Genomic DNA, 25,859 nt, shown 5'->3' on the forward strand with positions numbered 1-25,859 from the left:
TTCTGTTTTCTCGTATCTTTGAAATTGTAGATGCCACAGATTTTCGACCTTTCTGGGGGCGGAAGTGAGCGGCGCTAATAGGGACGGACAGAGAGACGGGGCTCAATGGACTCGGCTATTGATGCTGATCAAGAATATATATACTTTATGGAGTCGGAAACTTCGGGACTTTACACACATCCACTTTCCCCACAAATCTAATATACCCCTATACTCTTTTTGAGTATCTGGTATAAATATAGGTATTAGATTGAATTCGAAAAAACCCCTTATTATCACTAGTTCTATTCGTTCCTCTTCGCTAAGACGATGTGAGTTCGTTTCGTGTGTGAGGGCACGCAGTGAACCAGTCGGTCTACTCTTACATACATAGTGACCGTTGGTATCCAATTCTAGAAAAACACAAAAGTGTCACGTTTAAAACAAAGTACACTGGTCTGTGATTTTTTCATTTCCGTGGTATTGTTTTTTTTTCTATTGCAAAAGTCGATTTTTTGTTTCATTGAATTCCTCATATATTTTAGTTTGTAAATATATTTGTTGTTAACTTACATATGGAATATTTATATATAACCTATAAGTGTATGTATACATATTCGACAATTTTACACCTTAACCAATTAACTTTAAAAATAATCCACTGTTTATTGCAAGTATGGTATAAAATTATAAAATTCCAGAAAGTACTGTATCGTGTTCAGTTGGATGTTCACATTGACGTCTGAGCCTGGCTTGATTCAACGGAGCACCTACAAAAATGTTTATTTTGTATTTAATAATTAAATTTAATATAACAATTTAAATTAAATAGAAAAATATCAAAAATATATCAATAGCACAGTGGGACAAAATTAACAATATTTGGTTATAGGCCCGTTTAAATACCACCGCGTTTTGAGGGTTTTCTGAACTTTCATAATTTTCCCTCGCCATCTATTTCAGCGACATCCGAAATAAAGACGATTTAAAAATATAGATTGTTTATTTATAAGCAAATTTTATATGATTCTTAATTTGTGTCCATACAGCGGGTATATATATAAAGCCAAAGTTAAAGATTTGTACCATTTTTAAAGTTCCTTAAATTTGATCATTTTTAAACAAATTTTGTTTGTGTTGTTCTTTTAAAACTTTATTTTCTTAGTGACTTTAGCTCTAAACTAAACTCTTAAACTTAAAATTTTCCAATAAATGAGAGAACTCGGGAAAAGTCAAAAAAAATGTATTTCTTGTGCTTTATTTTTCTTGTATTGTATATTAATTGGGCGTCGTTTGTAAAAATGTATGTGTAGTTTTTACATATTCTTGCATGTGTAAGTGACCAGCTGTGAATTGTAAGTGAATTGCTTGGGCAGTGTGAATTTGATATTCAAGTGAGGGGGTCACGCACCAGAAACGTTTTGCCTGTGAAATGACAAAAGAGGCAGAAGACGGTGCAGAAAATTACTCAATTTAAACATCATATATTTCAATATTGACTAATTCAGGTGATCTCTTTTCTCTAAACCATTTTAGTGTCAGACTTTTCTTTACACCAAGTAACCCTAATATTACTCAAATTAATCATCAGATATTCCAATATTAAATCGGTTGACTAATTCAATTGTTTTCTTTTTTCCAATCCGTTTTAGTTCAGACTTGCCTTTAGATCAAATAAACTTAACTCGTCTGCTAAGGTTTCATTCATGCTAGTGACCGCAGAACCTTCGTTCAGAAAGGCAGAACAAAACCATAGAGCTCTGCTCATGCGCCTTTTATATAGAAGCCGGTGAATACATTAGGTACAACCAATTGAAGCAAAGTTTGCTTTCCCTCACATGCTATCATTCATTTTTAAGCTCTAACTGGGCGACTGTACTGTACCCGGACTCATGCTGTAGGCGGCAGTGTTAGGAATTCTTCTGAGGAAGCCCAAGTTCTATGTGGTCCGACTATAAGACTGTGTTAGCTAGGATCAAATCAGTTCACAGAAAATTCAATCAAATGTAAGACACATAGTCGATGAGAAAATTGAAGCCAAAAGGCTGGAGGATTGGCATTGGGTGTCTATCAATGATAATCCTGGAAACTTTGGCACCAAACTCAGAGCTGGAACATGAGAATCCTCATTCAAGAGGACTAAAGCCATCTAAGAGGTGGATCTAGCAGCTGCAGATGGAGGAGTTACACAAGGTGTTTATTTATCAGCCAATGTGGTGTTCTGGTGTTCTCTCTGGCTTCATTTACGAGAAGTTGTCTACGATCATAGACAATAGTGGAATGATTCCCATGATGGGCGTATTAATATTGCATATGCAGTTGGAGAAGAAAATAGGCGTTCAAAATAAATGCCCCAGTAGAATTACGTCACAAAACTGCTTGTGCAACATTACCAGGAAATATAGACAAATCAAAAGCAAAATAAGATAATAGCAGAAATGCGAGGTCAGTATTACATACCGCACTGCCGACAGGAGAGTCGCCGCGTAACTTTGAATTTGAGGACTTGAAAAATACGAAGTGCTTGACATACTCTGTAAGTACGCCCATTATCGTATGTGGGAATCGACTTAATGGGTCGGTTGTAAGAGGCAGAAGTACCGAGAAACGCTTGATATGCTTATTTACATGCTTTGCAATAAGGGCAATTAACTTACAGATTGACAGTGTCCCGATACATGTATTCCGAACAGATAATGGTAATAATATGGTGGAAGCTGATGGGGTCCTATAATAACTGAAGGTCTAGATCCGAAAAGATCGAATGGCTGCTTAACTGCCCGTGCAGAAGGGTGTTGGAAACGATTGGTGCAAAACGTAAAAAGGGCCATCGGGCCTCATTGTTTAGAGAAAGATAAACTCTAGAGGAAGACATACTGTATAGCCTAATGTGCAACGATGAAAGCATAGTAAATTCCAGACCGCCAGACTTGTCTTTGGATCTACAGACCTACAAACGATCCCATAACCCCTAACGAAAGGACTGGCATATTGCTTAGCCGATGTCACTCAGTTTGGAGCAAGAAGCTCAATGAGTATCTACCGGACTTACGCAGACGGATGAAGTGGCATCAACCAGTGGCACCACTGGTACTTTTTTTCTTCCAGATCTTGGTAAATCTTGTGCACAGTTACAAACTTGATCTTCAATTTGAGGTATTGTTGAAACTAATAAGCGAATAGTGAAAAACAACATGCAAGCAACGCAGAATTTCTCAAGCTTTCTAACGGTGCATCGTTAGCATGATCAAAAGCTCGCACTGCAAGAAAATTATAAAAGTGTGCAGTTTCTTTTTTTAATATTCCTTATGACGAAATCGAAATCCAATTTAAAAGATTGTTTTGAAATCTTAATAAAGATAGTATATGAAATAGCTTCTGCTATGGTAGAGAGAATCTGAAGCCTTACTAAAATCCATCAAAATTAAGTCCATTTGCAAGCAGCTTTGAAAGTCTCGGTTGATTGAAGACGGAAACTTGAGAAGGTTAGTCCATATTAATTAATAAATGTCCACCACGAGCAGAATAAATCCTAAAAGCGGAGGTAAGGAGGGAACGCGTTTGACGTACGTTTTGATTTAATTTTTGGGATCGTTACGGAAATTATTATTACATCGGGAAAGATATTAATAATGACTATGAACGGTGAGGAATGGAGAACGAACAGAAGAATATTGAGCGAAGACAGATAGAGAGCCAGTTTTTAAATACTTTTTATAGAGCCAAGTTTTTTGTATTTTGAAGGTAGAAAAAATACTTTGACAGATAGGAAATTTTAGACCATACAGGTACAGTGAATTCAGGAACATATGTTTAAAGGTCTGACAATCGGAAAAAACTGAACAACTGACCAATCAACTGGCGAGAGATGTAAATGTGCATCATGTGCAATGTGATTGGTAAAATTTGATTTTCAAAAACACTTTATTCGACTTGATGCAGTTAAATTGGTATTGATAATATAATTATGATCTTCTCAGCGCAACGTAGAGAAGATACAAAAGCATTAATGGCAGAGAGGTAGTTTAAATAGACCTCATTCCATGGATGTTACTAAAAGGGAACGAACTGGACGAAAAATCTGTTTTTACTGCAATCAGAAAATGAAGGACAGTCCATTCTATATGTCAAGCGTTAAAATCAAAAGAGACACTATCAGCATGTATTTGGGTCAATTTACCATAAGACTGCGCATGTTCTGATATTGAATATAGAAAAGAAAATTTAGTTATTCTGGCTTAAATAGAGCTGCTAGCTATTGCATAAGCCGGTCGTATTTTTCTCGCTCCTTCTCTGACCTCTGTTGAAATATCATTCAACATTGTAGTCATTTTGTTTTGGTATATCATCTAATCTCTTTAATATTGATTATCAATTGTGTTGATCAAATACAAAATTGACTCATGAACACCTGTTAGCCTATTTTTGGAAAAATGTAAAATGAACGAATTTGTCTAACAGCAGCTATTAAACAGCAGAACTGAAGGCCCTAGTTGCTAGTGCTCGAATAGTTTTTTAAGTTAATATTTTATATTAGCTTTAAATTTAATAAATAAATAAATAAATACAATATTGCTATTGCTTAATTATTTCAAGCAATTTTTTATTGCTTTTATCCAATCTGTTTTTGATTATAGTTTCTTCGGTGTGCACAGTTCTCATGCATCAGCTTTTGCACCGCCTACACTCTCTCTTGAAAGCATAAAAGCGGGCTTGCTGCTCGCATTCTTGCTCTCACCCTCTTTGGATTGCCTATATTCTCCCTCTTTATGGACTATTCTTTTGTTGTCTCTGCATTAGTGAGTTTACTGCTCGTTCCATACACTTCGTTGGTTCGTCTGCTCTGAAATATTGCCGCTGCTGCTGATTGTCGGGCTCGCTCTGCTGTCTGCTCTCTCATTTCGCTTGCGCTCTCACTCTGTGCTTTTATTATTCGGCCATTATTAAAATGGCAGTGCAAAGAAATGCGAATTCGGTGGTGTAATTATTGGCGATTCATTCCTTAGCTGTTGGCTGTGTGACAATTTTGGCCACATAAAATGTGCTTGTGGTGGAAATTTTAGCCGGCTAAACGATCTGATCTCGAAACGTATGGGTATGTCTTGGTCATGTTTGGCTTGCCGGGAGATGGAGAACAAAATTCGCACTTTCATGAGACAGACTCGAGCTGGATTTCTGGATGTCCGAAAATAATTCGTGGCTCCCAACGAGAAATTTCTAGCCCAAGAATTGCAGTTTTTTGTGCTCAATCTCTTGAGCGAATCGCTTAGACGGAAAATTCCGCCTAATGATACCAATCCCTTGCAACCTTATCTGAATGGTACGCCTGCTTCCCACCTCCAGCCATCGCAACCATTTTTTACTCCGTGTGGTTATGCCTCGCCGTTAGCAGTAAATCCGCCGAGTACATGTACCGAGTACCGAGTAATGTACATGCTTCGAGTATCCAAGTTCCCATCAGCATCAATCCCATCCCTGCAGTTTCTGCTGCCGTCACTTCTGACGTGGTGAGTGCTCCTAGTGCGGGTGTGTTGGTTGCTGGGGATGTCCTGCCAATTCCTGCTCCACCCGTTGCTGCCAATGCTCCAGCCCCAGGGCCAAGATCTCTTTTAGGAGTGGCTCCACTATCACATTCTCGCTCTTCAACTTAGAGCACTGTCCCTCGGAAAGCAATATTTGTTTCACGTCTTATTCCTGAGGCTACAACGGAGGATGTTAAGCAACATCTTTCCTCTAAATTTAACGCTTCACCTGATAATATAGTTGTGACTAAATTTACATTTAAACATAAGCGCAACAAATTATCCTTTGAAATTCTTCTCCCTGATTCTTTAGTATTTAAATCTCTTGAATAGTCAATGGCCTGAGCATACAATTATGCATAAGTTCCTTCACAAAGATTCGAACCCGAGTAACAGAATTACCGAGCCTGCTGCTCCAAAAAACTGATATACCATTTTTCTTTTCACTATCAGAACGTTTGATGCCATCGCTTTTACCGAAACCTGACTTAGCTCTTCTATCATTGATCACAAAATTTGCATTGATAGTTACACTATTTATATAATGGACCGCCCATATTTCGCTGGTTGGGTTCTGATTGAAGTCAAATCTGATTTCTCATCTGAGCTATTCCCATTCAATAATATCCATGGAATTGAATTATTTGCAGTCAAAGTTCGTGTTAGTTCGGTATTTTTCTATTTAACCTGCTCCTACATTCCTCCCAGGTCTGATGGGTGCATTGCGATGACGATAACCTGCTGTCTCCGGCTCTGATGCACTGGATTTACATCTCGGTGGCACGACCAACTCTGCTGTATGGAGTCTTAGTGTGGTGGCAAGCTATCAAGCGTTGGTCCAAGGAGTTTGACGACCCGTACGTTATGAAACAACTGTATATCTCGTTAGTACGTCCGATATTGAAGTATTGTTCTTGTGAATGGAGCCCCCAGTATAAAGAGCAGCAGTTTATTATTGAATACGTGCAAAAGAAATTTGTAATTTTTGCTCTTCGTAACTTAAACTGGGACTCGGGTAGAATCTTGCCACCCTACCGATCTAGACTAAATCGTCGTTGCACCATCGCAAAATATGTAATGGGGTAATGTTCGTGCACAAGCTCCTTCTCGGGATTGTTGACTCCCAAACTCTCTTGGGTCAGATTGACTTAGCCGTTCCATTTAGACCTACCCGTACTTTTAGGCCAAGCCGCTTACCCATATGTAGGTCTAATTATGCCCAACATCAACCTTTTAGGGTTATATGCCACAACTATAACTCCGTCTGTCACACCTTATCCCCTAAACTATCCCTTAAGCTAATAGCATTTAATATTTATAATCACTTAAATTCAACTAACTTTTAACTTCAACTAAATTTGACAAACTTTTAACTTCTCTTCTTTCCTTCTTTTGTAACTAAGATCCATTATTAGCAGGTAATTGTTTATTTTATTAAATAAATAAATAAAATTCTTGGAAGAAATTCGTACATAATGGTATGGTCAGGGTCGAAGTCGGGTAGAAGAATTTTAAAGGAGACACTACGCTTATGTTTAAAACTAAACTTAGTTAGAATGAAGTCATCAGGGGTACTTTGAGATAGATTTTGGACGTTGATATTCAATGACTGCATCTTTCAAGTGGCGATGCAATTACTGCACCATAAAGTGTCCCGTGTTTCACCAGCAGGAGGCTGTTACGTGCGGATCCCAGGCAAAACGCAGCCCTCCTCCCGCCCAACCGACCGTATTAGCCGAACCAAAGGCGAAAATGCAGGAAAGATAGCTGGTAGACTAATATGCAAGGAAAATTAAAACTAAACTTTTTAAGAGAACTACAAATACAATTACTAATTACAAGACAGGTACGTGAGTATTAGTATTTTAATAAGAGTAAGGGAATTAATGGTGCTTATAATTTGGTTGAGAGAATTATAATCCGCGCATAAGACCCTAATCGGTTCACGCAAGGAATAATTCTATCTAAGTGGAAGGGACAACGATAGTTTCTTGTAAATTTAATAGGAATCGTGAAGTTTATGCGGCTCAACAGATCAGGGCTATCTACTTAAACCTTGATCGAGTTACGACTACGATTAACTAAGGATGGAATGTTTATTATTAGCAATCTACTAGGGTAAAATGGCAATCTCAGGCTCGCATCCCAGTTAAGGGATGACGACTAAAGGTCGTCAAATTCCTTCCTCCTTTCTGTTTATAAACCCAAGGCCTTATTTACCATGGTAGAAATGTGTTCAGTAATATAACACGAAGATCATCCACCAGGATAATTCTCTCAAGAGAACCACTGCATAGTGTATAGGGAGCCAAAAAGGAGCTACAACGATGAAATGTCATTACTGTGCGCTTCGAGACATGACTGACACCATGACACCATGACTGAAAGTTATTGAGATTGGAATCAAAGCGGGAATGAAATGATATGTCCCTGTACAGGACACAGAGTTTAACATCATCCGCATACATGAACACTCGAGAGTATTTTAATACCGAAGAAAAGTCATTCATAAAGAGTGTGAAAAGTAAATGGCCTGTGGTACTCTTTCAGACCTGAAACATATGTAGGTGGCTGGAAATCGACCTCAGGAGGTTGCAGAGTCGAATGTTTTACTATAGTCGGTGTAAATAATATAACCTTAACATACTGTTTACATTACCTTAAAAACCTTTAATGATGAAAGAGGTAAACTCTAACAAATTCGTGGTGGTTGGTGGAGTTGGTTGGTGCTGAGTTGGAGATAGAAGTGACTTGCAGAAAATTTGCCGGTGCCGAGTTAGAAAGTTCTCAAACATTTAAGGAATACCGGATAACTTCGATATACCTCGATAGTTCTTTGAATCAGACTTGCTACCTTCAAGTTTAAGCGATTTCTTCCAGATCGGGGGGAATCATGAATAATCGATGAACAGGGTAAATAGTTTAAGCAAGGATACACACAGAACCTCGGGACAGTACTTGAGTACACAGCTGAGAATTCCGTCAGGACCCGGTGAAAAAAATGGCTTGCTTTCATTTAGCAAGGAACTGAAAATGCCGTTCGACCTCGGTAAAGCGTATGAGTACCAGAGTGAGAGTGCTGGGAAATCGGGAATTTTTAAAAAATTTGTCAAAGAGATCGCCGATTGCGTGATTAATTTTTGCTGTTTACGAAGCTGTAAAACTGTTTGGGGTCCTGAGAAAAACGTAATCTGCACCGAAATCGAGGTAAGAGAACCAACTTCTTGGAATTTTTTAGTAAGTCTTGATTTTAAATTTTTTTAGACTGGATAAGTCTTTGGTAAACCAAGGGCGGTCCCAGATTCTATCGGACAAGAAAGCGGGACACAAGAATTTAAATAGCTGTCAAATGTATTGTACAAAATTTGTTTGCCCTTTATAAGATCAGTGCACAAGTACAAGGCGGACCAACAAAAGTTCCTAATGTGATCCAATACAGTTGGTCCTCTATCGAAAATCGTTTACCGAACATCAAACAGGTCCTGGCAAATTAAATTGAAAGTCCACTGCAAACAGAACCCCTACTGATCGTCGAGACGTACGGTGTTTTTTAAAATTTTTGTATCGAGCTGTGAGAGCCTCGGAACTAAGAATGTCCGGCTTTAACCAGGTTTTGATGAACACAATACCGTGGGTAAAATGCTACTACAACAGAAGAAGTAAGTTTTTGAAATGGTTGGAAATATAACGAAAAGATGAGGATGGCACATTTGGCTGATTTTAATTTGGAAGAGTTAGGGGTAAACTATTAGTCTTCTCAACTTTAAACTCTTTCACCACTAAATGCAAAAGGCAAAACAATTGTCAAATTGAGTTGGGGAAACGCTTATCTTAAATGAAGCTATCTCCTTGGCTTAAGAGAAGTTAAACTTCCCTACCTTTAAAACAGTGCTCGGCACGCAGATATTCAGATGTTGTTCAGTGAGCTTTTTTGCGGGTGAAACCGGTTTATTGCATCACACTGTGAAAAATTATTCGTTCTTTGCAATTATTTCGTGCCAAAACTTTCGTGTTAAATAAAAATTGAAATTTTGTATTATAATGCCTTTCAATTAAAAATATATTACATTTACATGGAATAACAAAACATATTATGCAGTGCTAATCGCCATCCATATTTTCCATTTTCCAAAATATGTTCTTCCCATTTTTCGTTAACAATTTTTTCTCCCAGTGTGGTATCAAAAAGTTGCGCAGTGTGTTGTTCACGCTCTACTAAAAAAGCCAGACAACAATAGCCGAAGCCGCATTGCCGAGGCCAAACGAAGACTTGCTGCTTTTTTCTACTGTTCGCGAGCGGCAACGCAGCTGTAGACACTTTTTCCTATGCACAATAAGTAGGGGCGTGCTTTAAATTGACGACTTTTATTTTGCTTTGCATAAAGGCAGTAACATCATTAGAGGTGAGGTCAGGGGCCAGTCGTGAGACAAAAACTTGCCGCTTTGATGGGATCCCCACTAGTGGTTTTGGGACCACAGGCCTGGTATCTGGAATGGCAGTATCCGGTGGTCTGGGACGTCTATTTACTGGTGGGATCGAAATGGATGTAATAGGTAATGAGTTTGCAGACTTGACGTACACGGACGCTACTGACTTTTCTGGCTGCATTTTCACCGAAATGATAAATTCGGCTACCAAATCTGCATCGCCAGCAGCTGTCGGTGCCCTGGAAGTGGGAAACAAAATCAACTGCTGCACACTTGGAGTGGTCGGGGTCAGTTTTTCGGAAACGAGCCGCTGAGCCACTTGCTAATCGGAGACTCCATGGCTAACAATCGATCGTATTGCTTTTCTAAACCAACGGTCAGCTCCTTAAAGCCATTCCGCTTCTGCTTCATAAAAATATTATGTCTTTCTCAACCGCACGGCATGCCTCGCAACTGCAGTGCAAACCATTAAGTGCACTACGCTGTCATGCACGGCATGCCTCGCAACTGCAGTGCAAACCATTACGTGCACTACGATGTCGCATAGCCACAGGCACACTCGGCTTATCAAGGGTAATCTCATTTTTATAAGTTTATTTTGCTGCTTTTGCAGATCACAGAGAATTCCATTAAAATATTTTTTTGTGTTAGGCAGCTTTAAAATTTAGATGCCACATCAATTAACCAGATAAAATCATTCAGCGAAATTAGTAAAATGAGAGTAAAGAGCAGAGCGGTTATAGTAAAAGCTAATAACATAGTGCTACTACTTAGATAGTTTTAAGAGCGAGAGAGGAAGAACAGTTATTTGGGTTCGGATGATAGGGAAAGAGTGATGACTAAAGCAAGCGCTAAGCTGATCCGTTAATCCGTCATCCTCCGTTAAGTCCGTTGTGGCTTCAAACTTGAGACGGAAAGATAGGTTTGCAAAGAAGCACTGCCAAGAATGGTACCACAAATTTCAGTTCTATCGGCCAGAAATACTATAACAACAAAGTACGTGAGACTGCGTGTGCACCCATACAATAAAATACGCTGGAACCACAAAAGAAAACAGAAGAAAACTCTGAAAACGAAAAAGCATGCAATCACATATTTTTGTGAGAATATATTCGGCCAAGCTCCGTTTTTCACTTTTACAAAAGTTTTCCGATTTACTTTTGAAATCCTATAAATTGCGGATTTTTATACAACAAAACGAACCTTAATTGCAAAAGGAAAAAAATATATATAACCTAATATATATAAATATATATAATATAAATATATAATAAATAATATAAATATATATAACCAAAGACTATACAATACCAAGATGTTGCAAGAGGAACAAATTCTTTGTCAATTTTCGTTTGACGCTTCATGGTACGGGCGCGCGGGGCTATTACTTCAATTCTCTTTTACGCTAGCTTCGCCTCCGAAATGCTACTCGGCTTCGTCAATGCCTCGGTCAGCGTCGAGTCGGTGTGTCTCGAGAGAAAGAATACAAAAACCAAATATGAATCGTCTGCTTGCCGAAACCGTAGGGCAGCGTGGTCGCTGATGTCTTTGGGGCGGCACAGTGGAGCGGAAATAGTAAAAAAAAATTGTATGAGTGCTTTAGATAAATTTAATGTACGCATCTAATAGCGAATTTTCCAATCGAATTTTCAAGATAGTTTTAGTTTAGGAGATATAAGCACTCAAAGTTTAACATTTTTTCAGTGTGCAAATATTTATTGAACTCATATTCACTAATTCAACTAATTTAGCAAGCTGAGACGGCCAAAGGTCCCACTGTGCCGCTCCAAAGACGGCGATCCGCGACCACCGCTTCGACGGTGCTGAGGCTCGAGAGTCCAGAATTGCCGAACAGACGAAACCGATGGGCAGCGGGTTCGCGGTAGAGACGAAGTACAGGCGAAAAGGGAATTGAAACCCCGCGCGCTCCCTCGTGCCTTTTGGGCTCTAATGTTAGGACCCGCCATAGAACAGCTTTTTGGTCGCTCATGCAACATCTTGGTATTGTATAGTCTTTGATATAACTTAATGATACACTCACGTTCGTTCTCTTTCGTAGATCAGACCCGTTTTTTTTTGCGCTCCGCATATTTTCCCTTAATTTTGCATACACAGCCGGTGTTTTCATAAATAAACTTTAATTAACTTCCTAACCAGCCTACAATCTGGAAATCTGTTCTATTCCGCGAGTGAATGCCATTTGATTTGGGTTTAAACATTATTTATTTAACTTCTTATTTTTCGGCGTCGGCTTGTCGTGTTTTGTTGTTGCCGTGAGTACGCATTACATTGCATTACAGCTCTCGTCTCTCGTTTATCACCTCAACATCAATAACTGTTCTTTCTCTCTCGCTCTCCTACCTTTCTGTTCAGTAGCTCTCTCTCTCTCTCTCGCTCTCATTAGCTGCTGCTGCAACTGTTCTCCTCTCCTCCTATTAGTGTTTGTCTGGCACACTTGTTTGGTAGCCATTTGTTTTAAAATATTATTGGAATTTAACTTTGTTCAAATTTGTTGTTATGGAGTTTTCTGTGGTATGTGCCAAAAAATCCTGTCGGAAAGTGGTCACCCATGATCAGCCGAGTATCCCCTGCTGCCTCTGCGATAGCGTAGTGCACGTAAAATGCGCTGGGCTTACGGGCCTCGTGGGCGATGCCATATCGAAACGTAATGGCTTGCACTACAGTTGTGAGGCATGCCGTGCGGTTGAGACTGACATGGTCATATTTATGAGGCAGACGCGGAAGGGTTTTAAGGAGCTGACCGCATAACTAGGAGGAGGCCTAGGCCTCCCATAACTCTTACAAATCATAACAGTGTGCCACCCTCAACCTCAACTTCCTCTTCCTCATCGTCCCGTCCTGTTTCCACCTTTTCAAAAAAACTAACTTCTCTTTTAGTAACGTATCAGAATGTTGGAGGCTCACGTAGTGAGCTCAGCATTCTTTTCCGGGATAGTGTTGCATTTGTTTCCCACGTTATTGTGTTTACTGAAACCTGGTTAAGCCCGGACATTCTTAGTTCCGAGGTTTTGGCAGGTCGGTACACAACTTTTAGAAAGGACCGTTCGTCTCTACGTGCAGGAGGGGTTCTGATTGCAGTGGACTCTATCTTCACGTCGGAGCACTTCACAGCAGGGACCGTAAATAATCATTATTTTCTTTTTTTTTTAATAAAAAAATCTCTTATTTTTAATGGACCTAGAAAAACACTATTTACACCAAAATCTTTATTTTTGTACAATCTCTGCATTGCCGCCATGATTTGTAAACTTTTGATTTTTTACGATTTTCTTCACAGATAATCATTATTTTTGAGTAATTTGATAAAACTTAGGATTAATCATTATTCTTGATCAAAAAAAATAAAACTCAAAAATAATGATTATCAATGATTTTTATTTTTTTCGCTTAAAATAAAACTCAACAGGAATTTCCCCCCTCAGGTACGACTATGAGCAACTAGCTTTCCTTATCTTTTATTTGTTATTGATACATAAATGCAGTAGTAACGTAGTTTAAATAAATACAAATATATATATTTACATAAATAACACAAATAAATGCTGAGATTTATTTTGAGCGAAATATAATATATAAAAATTAATATAATATATTAATTTATTATTTTTTAAATTTATTTTCAAAAAGAAAATTTTAGCGCAGGGTGTAGCTTTGTGGTCCTTTGACAAGGATATGCAATAATATTGGCGAACATTCTAACACAGAGGCCGTAAATTCCTGTTGAGTTTTATTTTAAGCGAAAAAAATAAAAATCATTGATAATCATTAATTTTGAGTTTTATTTTTTTTGATCAAGAATAATGATTAATCCTAAGTTCTATCAAATTACTCAAAAATAATGATTATCTGTGAAGAAAATCGTAAAAAATTGAAATATGATCATTACCAAGTAATTTTTATTATATAACTTATAATGATTACGGTCCCTGCTTCACAGTCCAGGTTCAACCGGAACTGGAATTCCTGTGTGTAAAACTGATTCTTCCCGCTTTCACTATATTCATTACTTGCTAGTATGTTCCATCATCTTCGGATATCTCTATTTATGAGCAGCATTTGTCCGCTTTAACTGCTGTCTCTTCATCGGTTTCAGATAAAGATCATATGATAGTTCTTGGTGACTTCAACTTGCCAAGAACAGTTTGGTCTTCGATAAACGAGTCCAACTGTATTGGATCGGTCGAGTAGGCTACCTGAACGTGTCCGTTGCTTTCGTAAAGAGTCTACGAAGCTTAATAATCTAATTAGGGATTTTGATTGGTCCGCTTTGTACTTGTGCACTGATGTCATAAAAGGAACAAACATTTTTTACAATGCTCTTGGCACGTTTTGGATTCCTGTGTCATACTTTTTTGTCCGATTAGATCTGGAAAACCACCTTGGTTTACCAAAGAGTTATCCTGTCTAAAAAAATTAAAATCAAGACTTTATAAAAAATTTAAAGAAGTTGGTTCTCCTACTTCTCACTGTCGCTATGTAACAGCTCGGTCAAACTTTTCAGTTTTTAATGCACAATGCTATAAGAACTACCTATCTCGATGCAGGATACGTTTTTCTCAGGACCCTAAACAGTTTTACTGTTTCGTAAACAGTAAGCGTAAAACGTCCGCACACCCATCCTCGCTATAATTTTGTAATACGTCGTCAAATAATGATCAGGCAATTGCCGATCTTTTTGCCCAATTTTTCAAAACCACCTATTCTGAGGAAATCTACTCTGGTCATCCGTACCCATACGGTTTACCGAGGTCGAACAGCATTTTCAGTCCATTGTTAAGTGAATGTTCTTTACTTCATGATCTTCGACTAGTTAAGCCGGTGTTTTCAACGGGTCCAGACGGGGTTCCAGATTGTGTACTCAGGTACTGCACCGAGGCTCTGTGTGGACCATTATATCTCCAACTTAGCATGGATTTATAAAGCGGCGATCAACCACCACGAACTTGTAAGAGGTTACCTCTTTCATTATTAAAGGCTTTCAAAGTAACTTACAGACGGATGTTATTTACACCGACTTATGACATTTCATCGTTTTAGCCCGTTGTTGGCTCCCTATACCCTATTTGGTGGTTCTCTTGAGAGAATTACCCTGGTGGATGATCTTGGTGTTATGTTAGACCCCAAGTTAAAGTTTTCTGAACACATTTCTACCATGGTAAATAAGGCCATGGGCGTGCTTGGGTTTATAAAGATGTGGTCAAAGGAATTTGACGACCCCTATATGACAAAGACTCTCTATACCTCGTCTGATCTTAGAATATGGCTCTTAACGGGGGCCTTAACTGGGATGAAGGTGTGAGACTCCCATCTTACTCTAGTGGACTGCTATTAGTAAACCTCCCATCCTTAGTTAACCACAGAAAAATGCTTGGTGTGATTTTTATGCTCAACTTGATCAGGGGTGACATAGACAGCCGCATAAACTTCACGATTCCTATTAGACTTACTAGAAATTTAATACCGTTGTTCCTTCCACTTTGTAGATCGGATTATTCCTTGCATGAGCCGTTTATTAAATTACTAATCCTTACACACCTTTCTAGTAATTAGTAGTTGTAGTGCTATTTTAATTTTTTTGTTTATTTTGAATGCAAAGTTCTCTTAGTAACTTTAGTGCTAATTTTCCTCGAATTTTAGTCTATCAGCTATCTTTCCTGCATGCTCGCGTAACAGCCTTCTGCTGGTTTCGGACGGGCCACTTGACGGTGCAGTAATTGCATCGCCTCTTGTAAGATGCAGTTATTGCATGTCAACGTCCAAGCATTAACATAAACTTAACACCTATATCGAGGTAATTTAGCTAGTGCTTTCTTTATAAATAATTTTATTTTAACCCAACCTCAAATTTTGGCTCGGGAAAAATTGGCCAGGACAACAAAAATGTTCGTTTTGATGCAAAAACAGCTGATTTGGTTGGCATGAAATAAATTTTTGCGCATAACAGGACCAATTTCCATGTAACAGCTCAGACTGTGCTTGTAGAATGCGCTTAACAGAGCATTTGGGTAAGCACAGTTGTTTCCCGCCCCATTTAATTCGGACTTAAAAATGTAAGTGCAGAAAATTAATTTTGTATTCTAAAATTACCGAAATGACTTCACAAATCTGAAATCTTGATCATCGGCAATTTAATTTTCAATTTGCATGCTGTTACTCACAGCTCGTCAGACATGTTAGATACGCAAATGTTGCATCTAAGATGTCTAGGTCTTCTTAGATCACGTCATTTCTGCAGTCGTTTTGCAAGCAAAAATAAAAGACATTTTAATCACGCTGTATTTTTACAAAAGCAGCTAGGTCAGCTGTTTTTGTTTGCCAGAAACGATGAAAAATGAAACATATCGAGCACCTTAAAACGAAAACGAAACGTTTTGGCTGAAAACAGCAGTACGACCATAAAACAAGGGTGAATTCTAATCGTTTCCACAGGAATATAATTCTTGATTTGACTAGTCAATATTTTCGCTCGTCTGAAAATTATTACAAATTATACTTTTTAGAACGCTAACAGTGAATTGAAAAAGAGCAATCTTACCTAATTTTTTTAAAAACCATTCTTATTGTTGCGCGTGAGTTCCGAGAATTGTCCGAACAATAAAGCCTCCTCAGATCGGGATTTTTCGGGGGATTTGGCAAACCACTAGAGTAAAAAAGTCTAGAGTTTTCTGTGGCAACCCGGTTTATAACCTTTGATAAAGTTATTGTTAGATTAAATAAGAAATAAATAAAAGCCACTCAGAAAATTTAAATCGAAGTCTGCGGTATTCGAGTTCAGAACAGTGGGTGAAGAAGTGGGAACTGAAACCTCTTCTTCCTCGGCCCGACAACTTCATCAGAGTCTGCTGAGTCGGTATAACATTGCCAATAGTTTCTTTGTTCAGTTTCCACTATCGCATATTTATGTATATCTCTAATATTTCATACGTGAGAAATGAGTTTCGTGCCTGCCTTGCTAGTTCGTCTGCGGGACAACTCTTATCAATGTAACTGTGTCCGAGCACCCATATTAGGCAAAGACCGAACTTGTCTGTGATCTTGGTTAGAGATGTTTACTTAATCGCTACTTGAGCCTATATAGAGGTAGGTTTGAAGACAATGGGAATGGATTATCTGATTGCTACAACATCTGCTTGAAACACACTCAAGTACTCCGATCTCAAGGTCTAGTAGATAAGATCATTTATTATTATTATACTGTATTTTCAATTTGTAAGGGCGGTAAGCGCAAAGAACAAAAAAAATTATATGCAGATAAAACTGAAGTAACCAAAGTATTTTTTTAATTTATTTGAGATTTCTTAATGAATCTTTTGAAACTAGACTTTAAGGCTTAAAACCAACCATTCGATTTCTTAAATTTTTAATTGTATCAGTCGGATAATCCGAAACATATATATATATAGGTATTTAGAAAATTGGTTAGCACGAAAGGTTACCACTTTAGTAACCAAGCCAACTTTTTTCTAGTTGATTAGGGGCTTTAAAAATGTTTAATGAATTTGGTTTTATAAGAGCTACTACTTCTTTCTTTTCACATAGCATAATTATATGACATCTGGTTGTAATTAACTTTGCAATTCCGAAAAGCTGACATTTGAACTGCATAGTTTGGAACTTCAGCTTATAGTCTGTGAAATATTAAGCTTTCAAATGCAAAATTTAAAATTTTAAGCGATATTTTTTTGGAAATTTTAAGAAAAGCCAAACAAAATGGGTTTAATTTTTATATAAGCGAACTCGCCACGTTTCGCTGTGGCGCACATTGTGTATGCACGGATAAGAAATGAGAAACAAAACAAAGCAAACCTTTTATATAAGTTTAATTTTCGAAAACTTATAGGTATAAAATTTGTTTGGTTGTCCAACACGGAAACACGCAATATTCCGTTCCACCTTGCAGTCCGAAACGATGTTTTACGGCACGTGTTACGCACGTGACTACCGCTACCGTTTGCGAGTAAACTCGTAAACTTTAATGCACCACAATACTCACAAGCAACGTCCATATAATTAATGCGTAGATTCTGCACCTTATCCGTACATCCAAATTTTTTAAACCGATACCTTTAACGCATATAATCGTGCAACACTATATATACGCTTCAAGCCAAACCGAATTTTTCCGATAAATGTTGGGCTTTTAAAATGTTAAATGAATTTTGGTTATAGGTGTGGGTTGTTTAAATTTGTAAGCTGGTTTTCTAACTTTTTGTTCAGATGTTTTGTGGTATTCAAATAACCTAAGTACAATCAAGTAATTAAGTACCTATACAGCCTCTTGTATATAGCATCTGGCTATATAAAAAGATAAGGCACAACCACAAAACAAAATTTTAATTTTAACAATGTAAAAAAAAAACACCATCTAAAAAACTTTAATTCATTAAACATTTTAAAGCTCAAAATCCATCAGATTTCGGTTTGGTTCGAAGTTTAAACACAAAGTTCAACGCACCTGTACAAATAAAATATAAAAGCACAAGAAATTCCTAAGTTTCTTAAGTCAAAGTTCAAAAAAAAAATACCGCAATCTAAATAGTTAAAAAAACATTTTTTGAAAAAAATAACTAAAGCATTAAAAATGTTTAAAACTTTTAAACTATCAGAAAAGTCTTTTGGTTCCTTGAGTAAATAAAAAGTTAGACTTTGTTGCCTAGTTTAATATGGAAATAACATATTTCGAAATTGCTTAAACAAAGAACTTACCGATATAGCTCAATAAAACCGGCAAGAAGATAAGACCATGAGCTGCTCCAATTACAACAATTCCAAAATACATACGAAAATAGAAAACTTGAAAGATTTGACTTTTAGCAAACGCCAGCACTAAAATGCCTGCAAACTTGGTAAGAGTTATACCAGAAAAAATTGAACTACCCATTTTCGTTAAACTATCAGAAGCTCGACTTATTTGAGTTGTATCTTTGGAAAGAGAAAAACTGTGCACTAAGTGCGAACAAAATTCTACTGATATTCCAACTGCCATAACAAGATTAACTAATGATACAGCATTCAGAGATATTTTCCAATAATACATTAAGCCTCCTAGATCAATGACAATCATGGTTATCGTGATAACAACCACCAAAGCGGAATGTATGTCAAAACCCATTAATATGAATGTAACTATAAAAATAGATAGAACAGAAATTCCCATGCTTTTCAGTGTATCAGCCCACATTGTTAAATATTGTTCATAAAAAACATAAAATACTGAGTACGGAAAAACTTCGACATTTAGAGCTGATTCGATAGGTACACCAAAGGAGATTAATCTGCCTTGCAACATTTGTGTTATATTTTTCGAAATCTTTCTAGCTGACTGTAATGCTAAGAAATAGTCTTCGGAGCTTTTAAGTATGGTATGGTAAGCCATAAAATAGGAGGCATCAACTTGTAGCTTTTTATGATCAATCGAATATCTAATAGCTCCGTTATATGCAGCATGACCAGCTTTGGCACATGAGTCGTCCGGATTATCCTTTAAAAAAAATGGCAAGTACTCTCCAAAATCATGTTCGTCTGGCCGTTGAAGAGAATTTTTTCTTATTTCGCAAGGTGTACACGAAGTATCTGAAATTAAAAAGTTATTTTGAATTAAATACCAAATAATTTTCTTATCAATGTTGTGTACAATTTAAATATATAACTAATTGATATCTGTAAAACGATTTTTTTTAGGTTCTTACCTTACTTGCATTACATTACATTATTTACATTAAAAGGAACGATACTCCGGTTACATATGCATAATATAGCCCTGCATGAATCCGCAGAATCACAGCTATATTCATTCCCCTTTAATGCGTTCGATCATTATCATATCATTATCCTGCCCTCAGATTCGAGTCAAATTCGAATCCCCCCGAATTCATGAAAACCGAATCCGATCACTGCGGATTAATATCAGCACGTTTCGAAATGAAATGAAATGACTCAAAACTACGGTAATAGCCTCTTGTAAATGCGTGGACACGTTGTAACGATTTTACGCAGAATATTTTCATTTTTTGTATCGAAATATAGGAAAAAATTTAAATCGGTTGAGGTTAGAATCCAAAGTGGAGAGGCGAAACGGATGTTTCAGCCTCCATAATTTCTGCTGCTGCTGGGAAAAAGGAGAAAGTAAGGACGTGTAATCTATAAAGAAGTCTTCATTTTCTTTAGTCTTCGAGCTTGACGAAAAGAAATCAGATGCAACAAACTTCAAATTTTAGAATCGGAAGCAAAATGGAGAGTTTATTCAAATTGTTGAAAGATGCATCTGCCTGTATTTATTCATTTTTTATTTTCTTATTTATTTTTTCTTAGAAGAGTCTGGCAGCACTGGATGGCTGACAACAGCAGGATCAGCATCAGCAGAGAACTTGGCCGAGCGAAAGGTTGAGTCAGCGGATGTATTGCCAACACCGCAAACCGGGACAGAGCATATATCCTCTGGATGATATATGTCGTTCTCTTTCGTTGTGATCAGACGTGTTTTTGTTTTGCGCTCCGCATTTTTTCCTTTTTTTTTGAATAAACAGCCGGTGTTTTCCTAACTAAATTCTAATTATACTTCCTAACCAGACAACGATCTGGAAACCTATTCTATTACGCGAGTGCATGCCTTTTGATTTGTGTTAAAACATTATTTAACTTTTTATTTTTCGGCGTCGGCTTGTGTTGTGTTGTGTTGTTGCAGTGAGTGAGTATTGCATTGCAGTCCGCTCTCGTCTGGTAGCTTTTGTTGTTTTATCTCTCTCTCGCTATCACCTTAACTTCAATAACTGTTCTTTCTCTCTCGCTCTTTAAACTTTCTGAGCAATAGCGCTCTCTGTTTAGTAGCTCTCGCTATAACCGCTCTCCACTCTGCTCTCTTTTTTTTACCAAATCCGCTTTGAGCGTTGTCTGGCACATTGGACTGATACCAATTTGTTTTGCAAATAATTGTAAATTGTACTTGTGTCATTGGACTGAAAACAGTTTGTTTTGCAAGTAATTGTAAATAAATAAATAAAGTTCCAACCGTCACTCAGCCGCGCGCCGCCGAAAAACTGGCTCCGACCACTCCAAGTGTGCAGCAGTTGATCTCGTTTGCCACTCCAAAGGCAACGACAGCTGCTGGCGATGCAGATTCGGTAGCCGAATTCATCGCCTCGGAGAATGTGCAGCCAAGTACGTCTGCAGCGTCCGTGTCCGTGGTGTCCGCAAGTTCGCTAGTTGTCCCGTCCATCCCGATCCCACCAGTAAATAGACGTTCCGGACCTCCGGATATTGCCACCACAGGTACTAGACCTGTGGTGACTAAACCACTGGTGGGAGTCCCACCAAAACGACCAGTTTTTGTTTCACGGCTGGCCCCTGACCTCACATCTAATGATGTAATTGCTTTTATTCAAAGCTAAATAAAAGCCGTGGGTTTAAAGGTGGAGAAATTTAACTTCTCTTATGCCAGGGAGATAGCCTCGTTTAAGATAAGCATCTCCCAACTCAATTTGACACCATTTGCTCCGCCAAATTTTGGCCGGAGCATTTGGTGCTGAAGGAGTTTAAGGCTAAGAAGAAGAATAGGCCCCCCATATCGCTTCCAAATCTTTCCAGTGTGCCACCCTCAACCTCAACTTCCTCTTCCTCAACTTCCCGTCTTGCTTCCACCTTTCCAAAAAACTAACTTCTCTTTTAGTAACCTATCAGAATGTAAGAGGCTTGCGTAGTAAGCTCAGCATTCTTTTCCGGGATAGTGTTGCATTTGCTTCCCATGTTATTGTGTTTACTGAAACCTGGTTAAAGCCGGACATTCTTAGTTCCGAGGTTTTGGCAGGTCGGTACACAACTTTTAGAAAGGACCGTTCGTCTCGACGTGCAGGAGGGGTTCTAATTGCAGTGGACTCTTACTTCACGTCAGAACACTTCACAGTCCAAGTCCAACAGGAACTGGAATTCCTGTGTGTAAAACTGATTCTTCCCGCTTTCGCTATATTCATTACTTGCTCGTATATCCCACCTTCTTCGGATATTTCAATTTATGAGCAGCACTTGTCCGCTTTAACCGCTGTTTCTTCCTCGCTATCTGATAAAGATCGTATGATAGTTCTTGGTGACTTCAACTTGCCAGGAACTGTTTGGTCTTCGGTAAACGAGTCTAGTATCCTAGTGCCCATGTCACGACATGACTTTGTTGACGGCTTGCTTGACCTGTCCCTGTCTCAAGTCAATCATGTGAAAAATTCCTTGGGTCGATTGCTTGATCTATGCTTTGTATCGGATCCGACCATAGTGTTGTTAACCCGAGCCCTTCCGCTCACTATACCTGAAGACGCCTACCACCCTACTTTCGAGGTGTCGCTAGAAATAGGACCAACTGTATTGGATCGGTCGAGTAGACTACCTGAAGGTGTCCGCTGCTTTCGTAAAGCCGAGTTTGCGAAGCTTAATAACCTAATTAAGGATTTTGATTGGTCCGCTTTGTACTTGTGCACTGATGTCACAAAAGGCACAAACATTTTTTACAATGCTCTTGGCACATTTTTTGATTCTTGTGTCCCGCTTTCTTGTCCGATTAGATCTGGCAAACCCCCTTGGTTTACCAAAGAGTTATCCTGTCTAAAAAAATTAAAATCAAGACTTTATAAAAAATTTCAAGAAGTGGGCTCTCCTACTTCTCACTGTCGCTATGTAACAGCTCGGTAAAACTTTTCAGTTCTTAATGCACAATGCTATAAGAACTACCTATCTCGATGCAGGATAAGTTTTTCTCAGGACCCTAAACAGTTTTACTGTTTCGTTCTCTTTCGTAGTGATCAGACGTGTTTTTGTTTTGCGCTCCGCATTTTTTCCTTTTGTTTCGAATAAACAGCCGGAGTTTTCCTAACTAAATTCTAAATATACTTTCTAACCAGACAACAATCTGGAAACCTATTCATTTACGCGAGTGCATGCCTTTTGATTTGTGTTAAAATATTATTTAACTTTTTATTTTTCGGCGTCGGCTTGTGTTGTGTTGTGTTGTTGCAGTGAGTGAGTATTGCATTGCAGTCCGCTCTCGTCTGGTAGCTTTTGTTGTCTTATCACTCTCTCGCTATCACCTCAACCTCAATAACTGTTCTTTCTCTCTCGCTCTTTCAACTTTCTGAGCAATAGCGCTCTCTGTCTAGTAGCTCTCGCTATAACCGCTCTCCACTCTGCTCTTTTTGTTTTTCTTACCAATTCCGTTTTGAGCGTTGTCTGGCACATTGGTCTGATACCAATTTGTTTTGGAAATTTTTAATTTTTTTTGATTTTAATTTTTCTTTGCAAATTTTCTTAAGAAAATATTTAAATAATAAAAATAAAATGGAATTCGCTGTGGTCTGCGCCAAAAAACCTGCAAGAAGCAGATCACTCACGATCAGCCGAATGTCCCCTGCTGGCTCTGCGACAGCGTAGTCCACGCAAAATGCGCGGGATTTTCTGGCCTCGTGAGCGATGCTATAGCCAAACGTAATGGCTTGCCAGTTTACCAGTAAAGGTTTCTTCGGGAGTACCACAGGGCAGCCATCTAGGCTCCACACTCTTTATTAATGACTTGCCTTCAGTATTAACATACTCTCGAGTACTTATGTATGCGGATGATGTTAAACTCTGTGTCCAGTACAAGGACATTTCATTTCATTCTCGCTTGCAATCCGATCTCAATAGCTTTCAGTCATGGTGTTGTGCAAACTTGTTACACCTTAATGCCTCGAAATGCAAAGTTATGACATTTCATCGTTCTAACCCTTTGTTGGCTCCCTACACTCTAATTGGGGGTTCTCTTGAGAGAATTACCCTGGTGGATGATCTGGGTGTTATGTTAGACCCCAAGTTAAAGTTTTCCGAACACATTTCTACCATGGTAAATAAGGCCATGGGCGTGCTTGGGTTTATAAAGAGGTGGTCAAAGGAATTTGACGACCCCTATATAACAAAGACTCTCTATACCTCGCTTGTTCGTCCGATCTTAGAATACGGCTCCTGTGTATGGTGCCCTCAGTACAAAGTACACCAGGACCGTATAGAATCAGTACAGAAAAACTTTTTACTCTTTGCTCTGCGGGGCCTTAACTGGGATGCGGGTGTAAGACTCCCATCTTACACTAGTAGACTATTATTAGTAAACCTCCCATCCTTAGTTAACCGTAGAAAAATGCTTGGTGTGATATTTATGCACAACTTGATCAGGGGTGACATAGACAGCCCTGATCTGTTGAGCCGCATAAACTTCACGATTCCTGTTAGACTGACTAGAAATTTTATACCGTTGTTCCTTCCACTTTGTAGATCGAATTATTCCTTGCATGAACCGTTTAGGGTCTTATGCTCGGATTATAATTCCCTCTACCATATTATATCCTCCACTAATTCTCTTCCTCTTATTAAATTACTAATCCTTACACACCTTTCTAGTAATTAGTAATTGTAGTGGTATTTGTATTTTGTATTTTATTGCATGCTTAATTTCTTAATAAGTTTAGTGCTAATTTTCCTCGAATGTTAGTCTAATATCTATCTTTCTTGCATGCTCGCGTTTGGTTCGGCTACGCACCGCGCGTCATGCGGCAGCGCCCCTCGGTCGGTTGGGCGGGAGGAGGGCTGCGTTTTGCCTGGGATCCGCGCGTAACAGCCTTCTGCTGGTGTCACACGGGCCACTTGACGGTGCAGTAATTGCATCGCCTCTTGATAGATGCAGTCATTGCATGTCAACGTCCAATAAACAGTAAGCGTAAAACGTCCGCACACCCATCCTCGCGATCATTTTGTAATACGTCGGCAAATAATGATCAGGCAATTGCCGATCTTTTTGCCCAGTTTTTCCACCACCTATTCTGAGGAAAGCTACTCTGGTCAACCGTACCCATACGGATTACCGAGGTCGAACGGCATTTTCATCCCCTTGTTAAATGAATATTCCCTACATCATGATCTCCGACTAGTTAAGCCGGTGTTTTCACCGGGTCCAGACGGGGTTCCAGGTTGTGTACTCAGGTACTGCGCCGAGGCTCTGTGTGGACCTTTGCTTAAACTATTCACCCTGTCCATTGATTCCTCTTGCTTCCCCCTGATCTGGAAGGAATCGTTTATTATTCCTCTCCATAAAAAGGTAGCAAGTCTGATGCAAAAATCTATAAAGCTATAGCAAAGTTATCCGCTATTCCTAAAATGTTTGAGAAAGTCTTAACTTCGCACTTGCAACACCTTTGCAAGTCACTTATATCTCCAACTCATCATGGATTTATAAGGCGGCGATCAACCACCACGAACTTGTTTGAGTTTACCTCTTTCATTATTAAAGGCTTTCAAGGTAACTTACAGACGGATGTTATTTACACCGACTTTAGTAAAGCGCTCGACTCTGTAAACCATTCCCTTTTAGCACATAAACTTGACCTTTTAGGGTTTCCGCCCAACCTCCTGAGATGGATTTCTAGCTATCTTTGTTCTAGGTCTCAAAGAGTCCTCTTCAAAAACTCCCTCTCTTTACCAGTAAAGGTTTCTTCGGGAGTACCACAGGGCAGCCATCTAGGCCCCTTACTCTTCACACTCTTTATTAATGACTTGCCTTCAGTATTAACATACTCTCGAGTACTTATGTATGCGGATGATGTTAAACTCTGTGTCCAGTACAAGGACATTTCATTTCATTCTCGCTTGCAATCCGATCTCAATAGCTTTCAGTCATGGTGTTGTGCAAACTTGTTACACCTTAATGCCTCGAAATGCAAAGTTATGACATTTCATCGTTCTAGCCCTTTGTTGGCTCCCTACAGCCTATTTGGTGGTTCTCTTGAGAGAATTACCCTGGTGGATGATCTGGGTGTTATGTTAGACCCCAAGTTAAAGTTTTCCGAACACATTTCTACCATGGTAAATAAGGCCAGGGCGTGCTTGGGTTTATAAAGAGGTGGTCAA

General features: G+C 38.6%; 1 protein-coding gene across 2 annotated transcripts in view; it reads right to left on the reverse strand.

Moving 5' to 3' along the window:
- Nucleotides 1–518: 518 nt before the first annotated feature.
- LOC113565372 (NPC intracellular cholesterol transporter 1) overlaps nt 519–25,859 on the reverse strand; it is a 236,790-nt gene continuing 211,449 nt past the window's right edge. For both annotated transcript variants that reach the window (XM_026987126.1, XM_026987127.1), the window contains exons 11-12: nt 18,657–19,523; nt 519–749 (exon numbers count right to left, since the gene is read on the reverse strand). In XM_026987126.1, the coding sequence (XP_026842927.1) occupies nt 667–749; nt 18,657–19,523 (950 nt within the window). In that variant the 3' untranslated portion in view covers nt 519–666. The remainder of the gene's footprint in view (nt 750–18,656; nt 19,524–25,859) is intronic.

The sequence above is a fragment of the Drosophila persimilis genome, unplaced genomic scaffold, assembly GCF_003286085.1.
Source record: "Drosophila persimilis strain 14011-0111.01,24,50 unplaced genomic scaffold, DperRS2 tig00000124-arrow-pilon, whole genome shotgun sequence".
Taxonomy (NCBI): domain Eukaryota; kingdom Metazoa; phylum Arthropoda; class Insecta; order Diptera; family Drosophilidae; genus Drosophila; species Drosophila persimilis.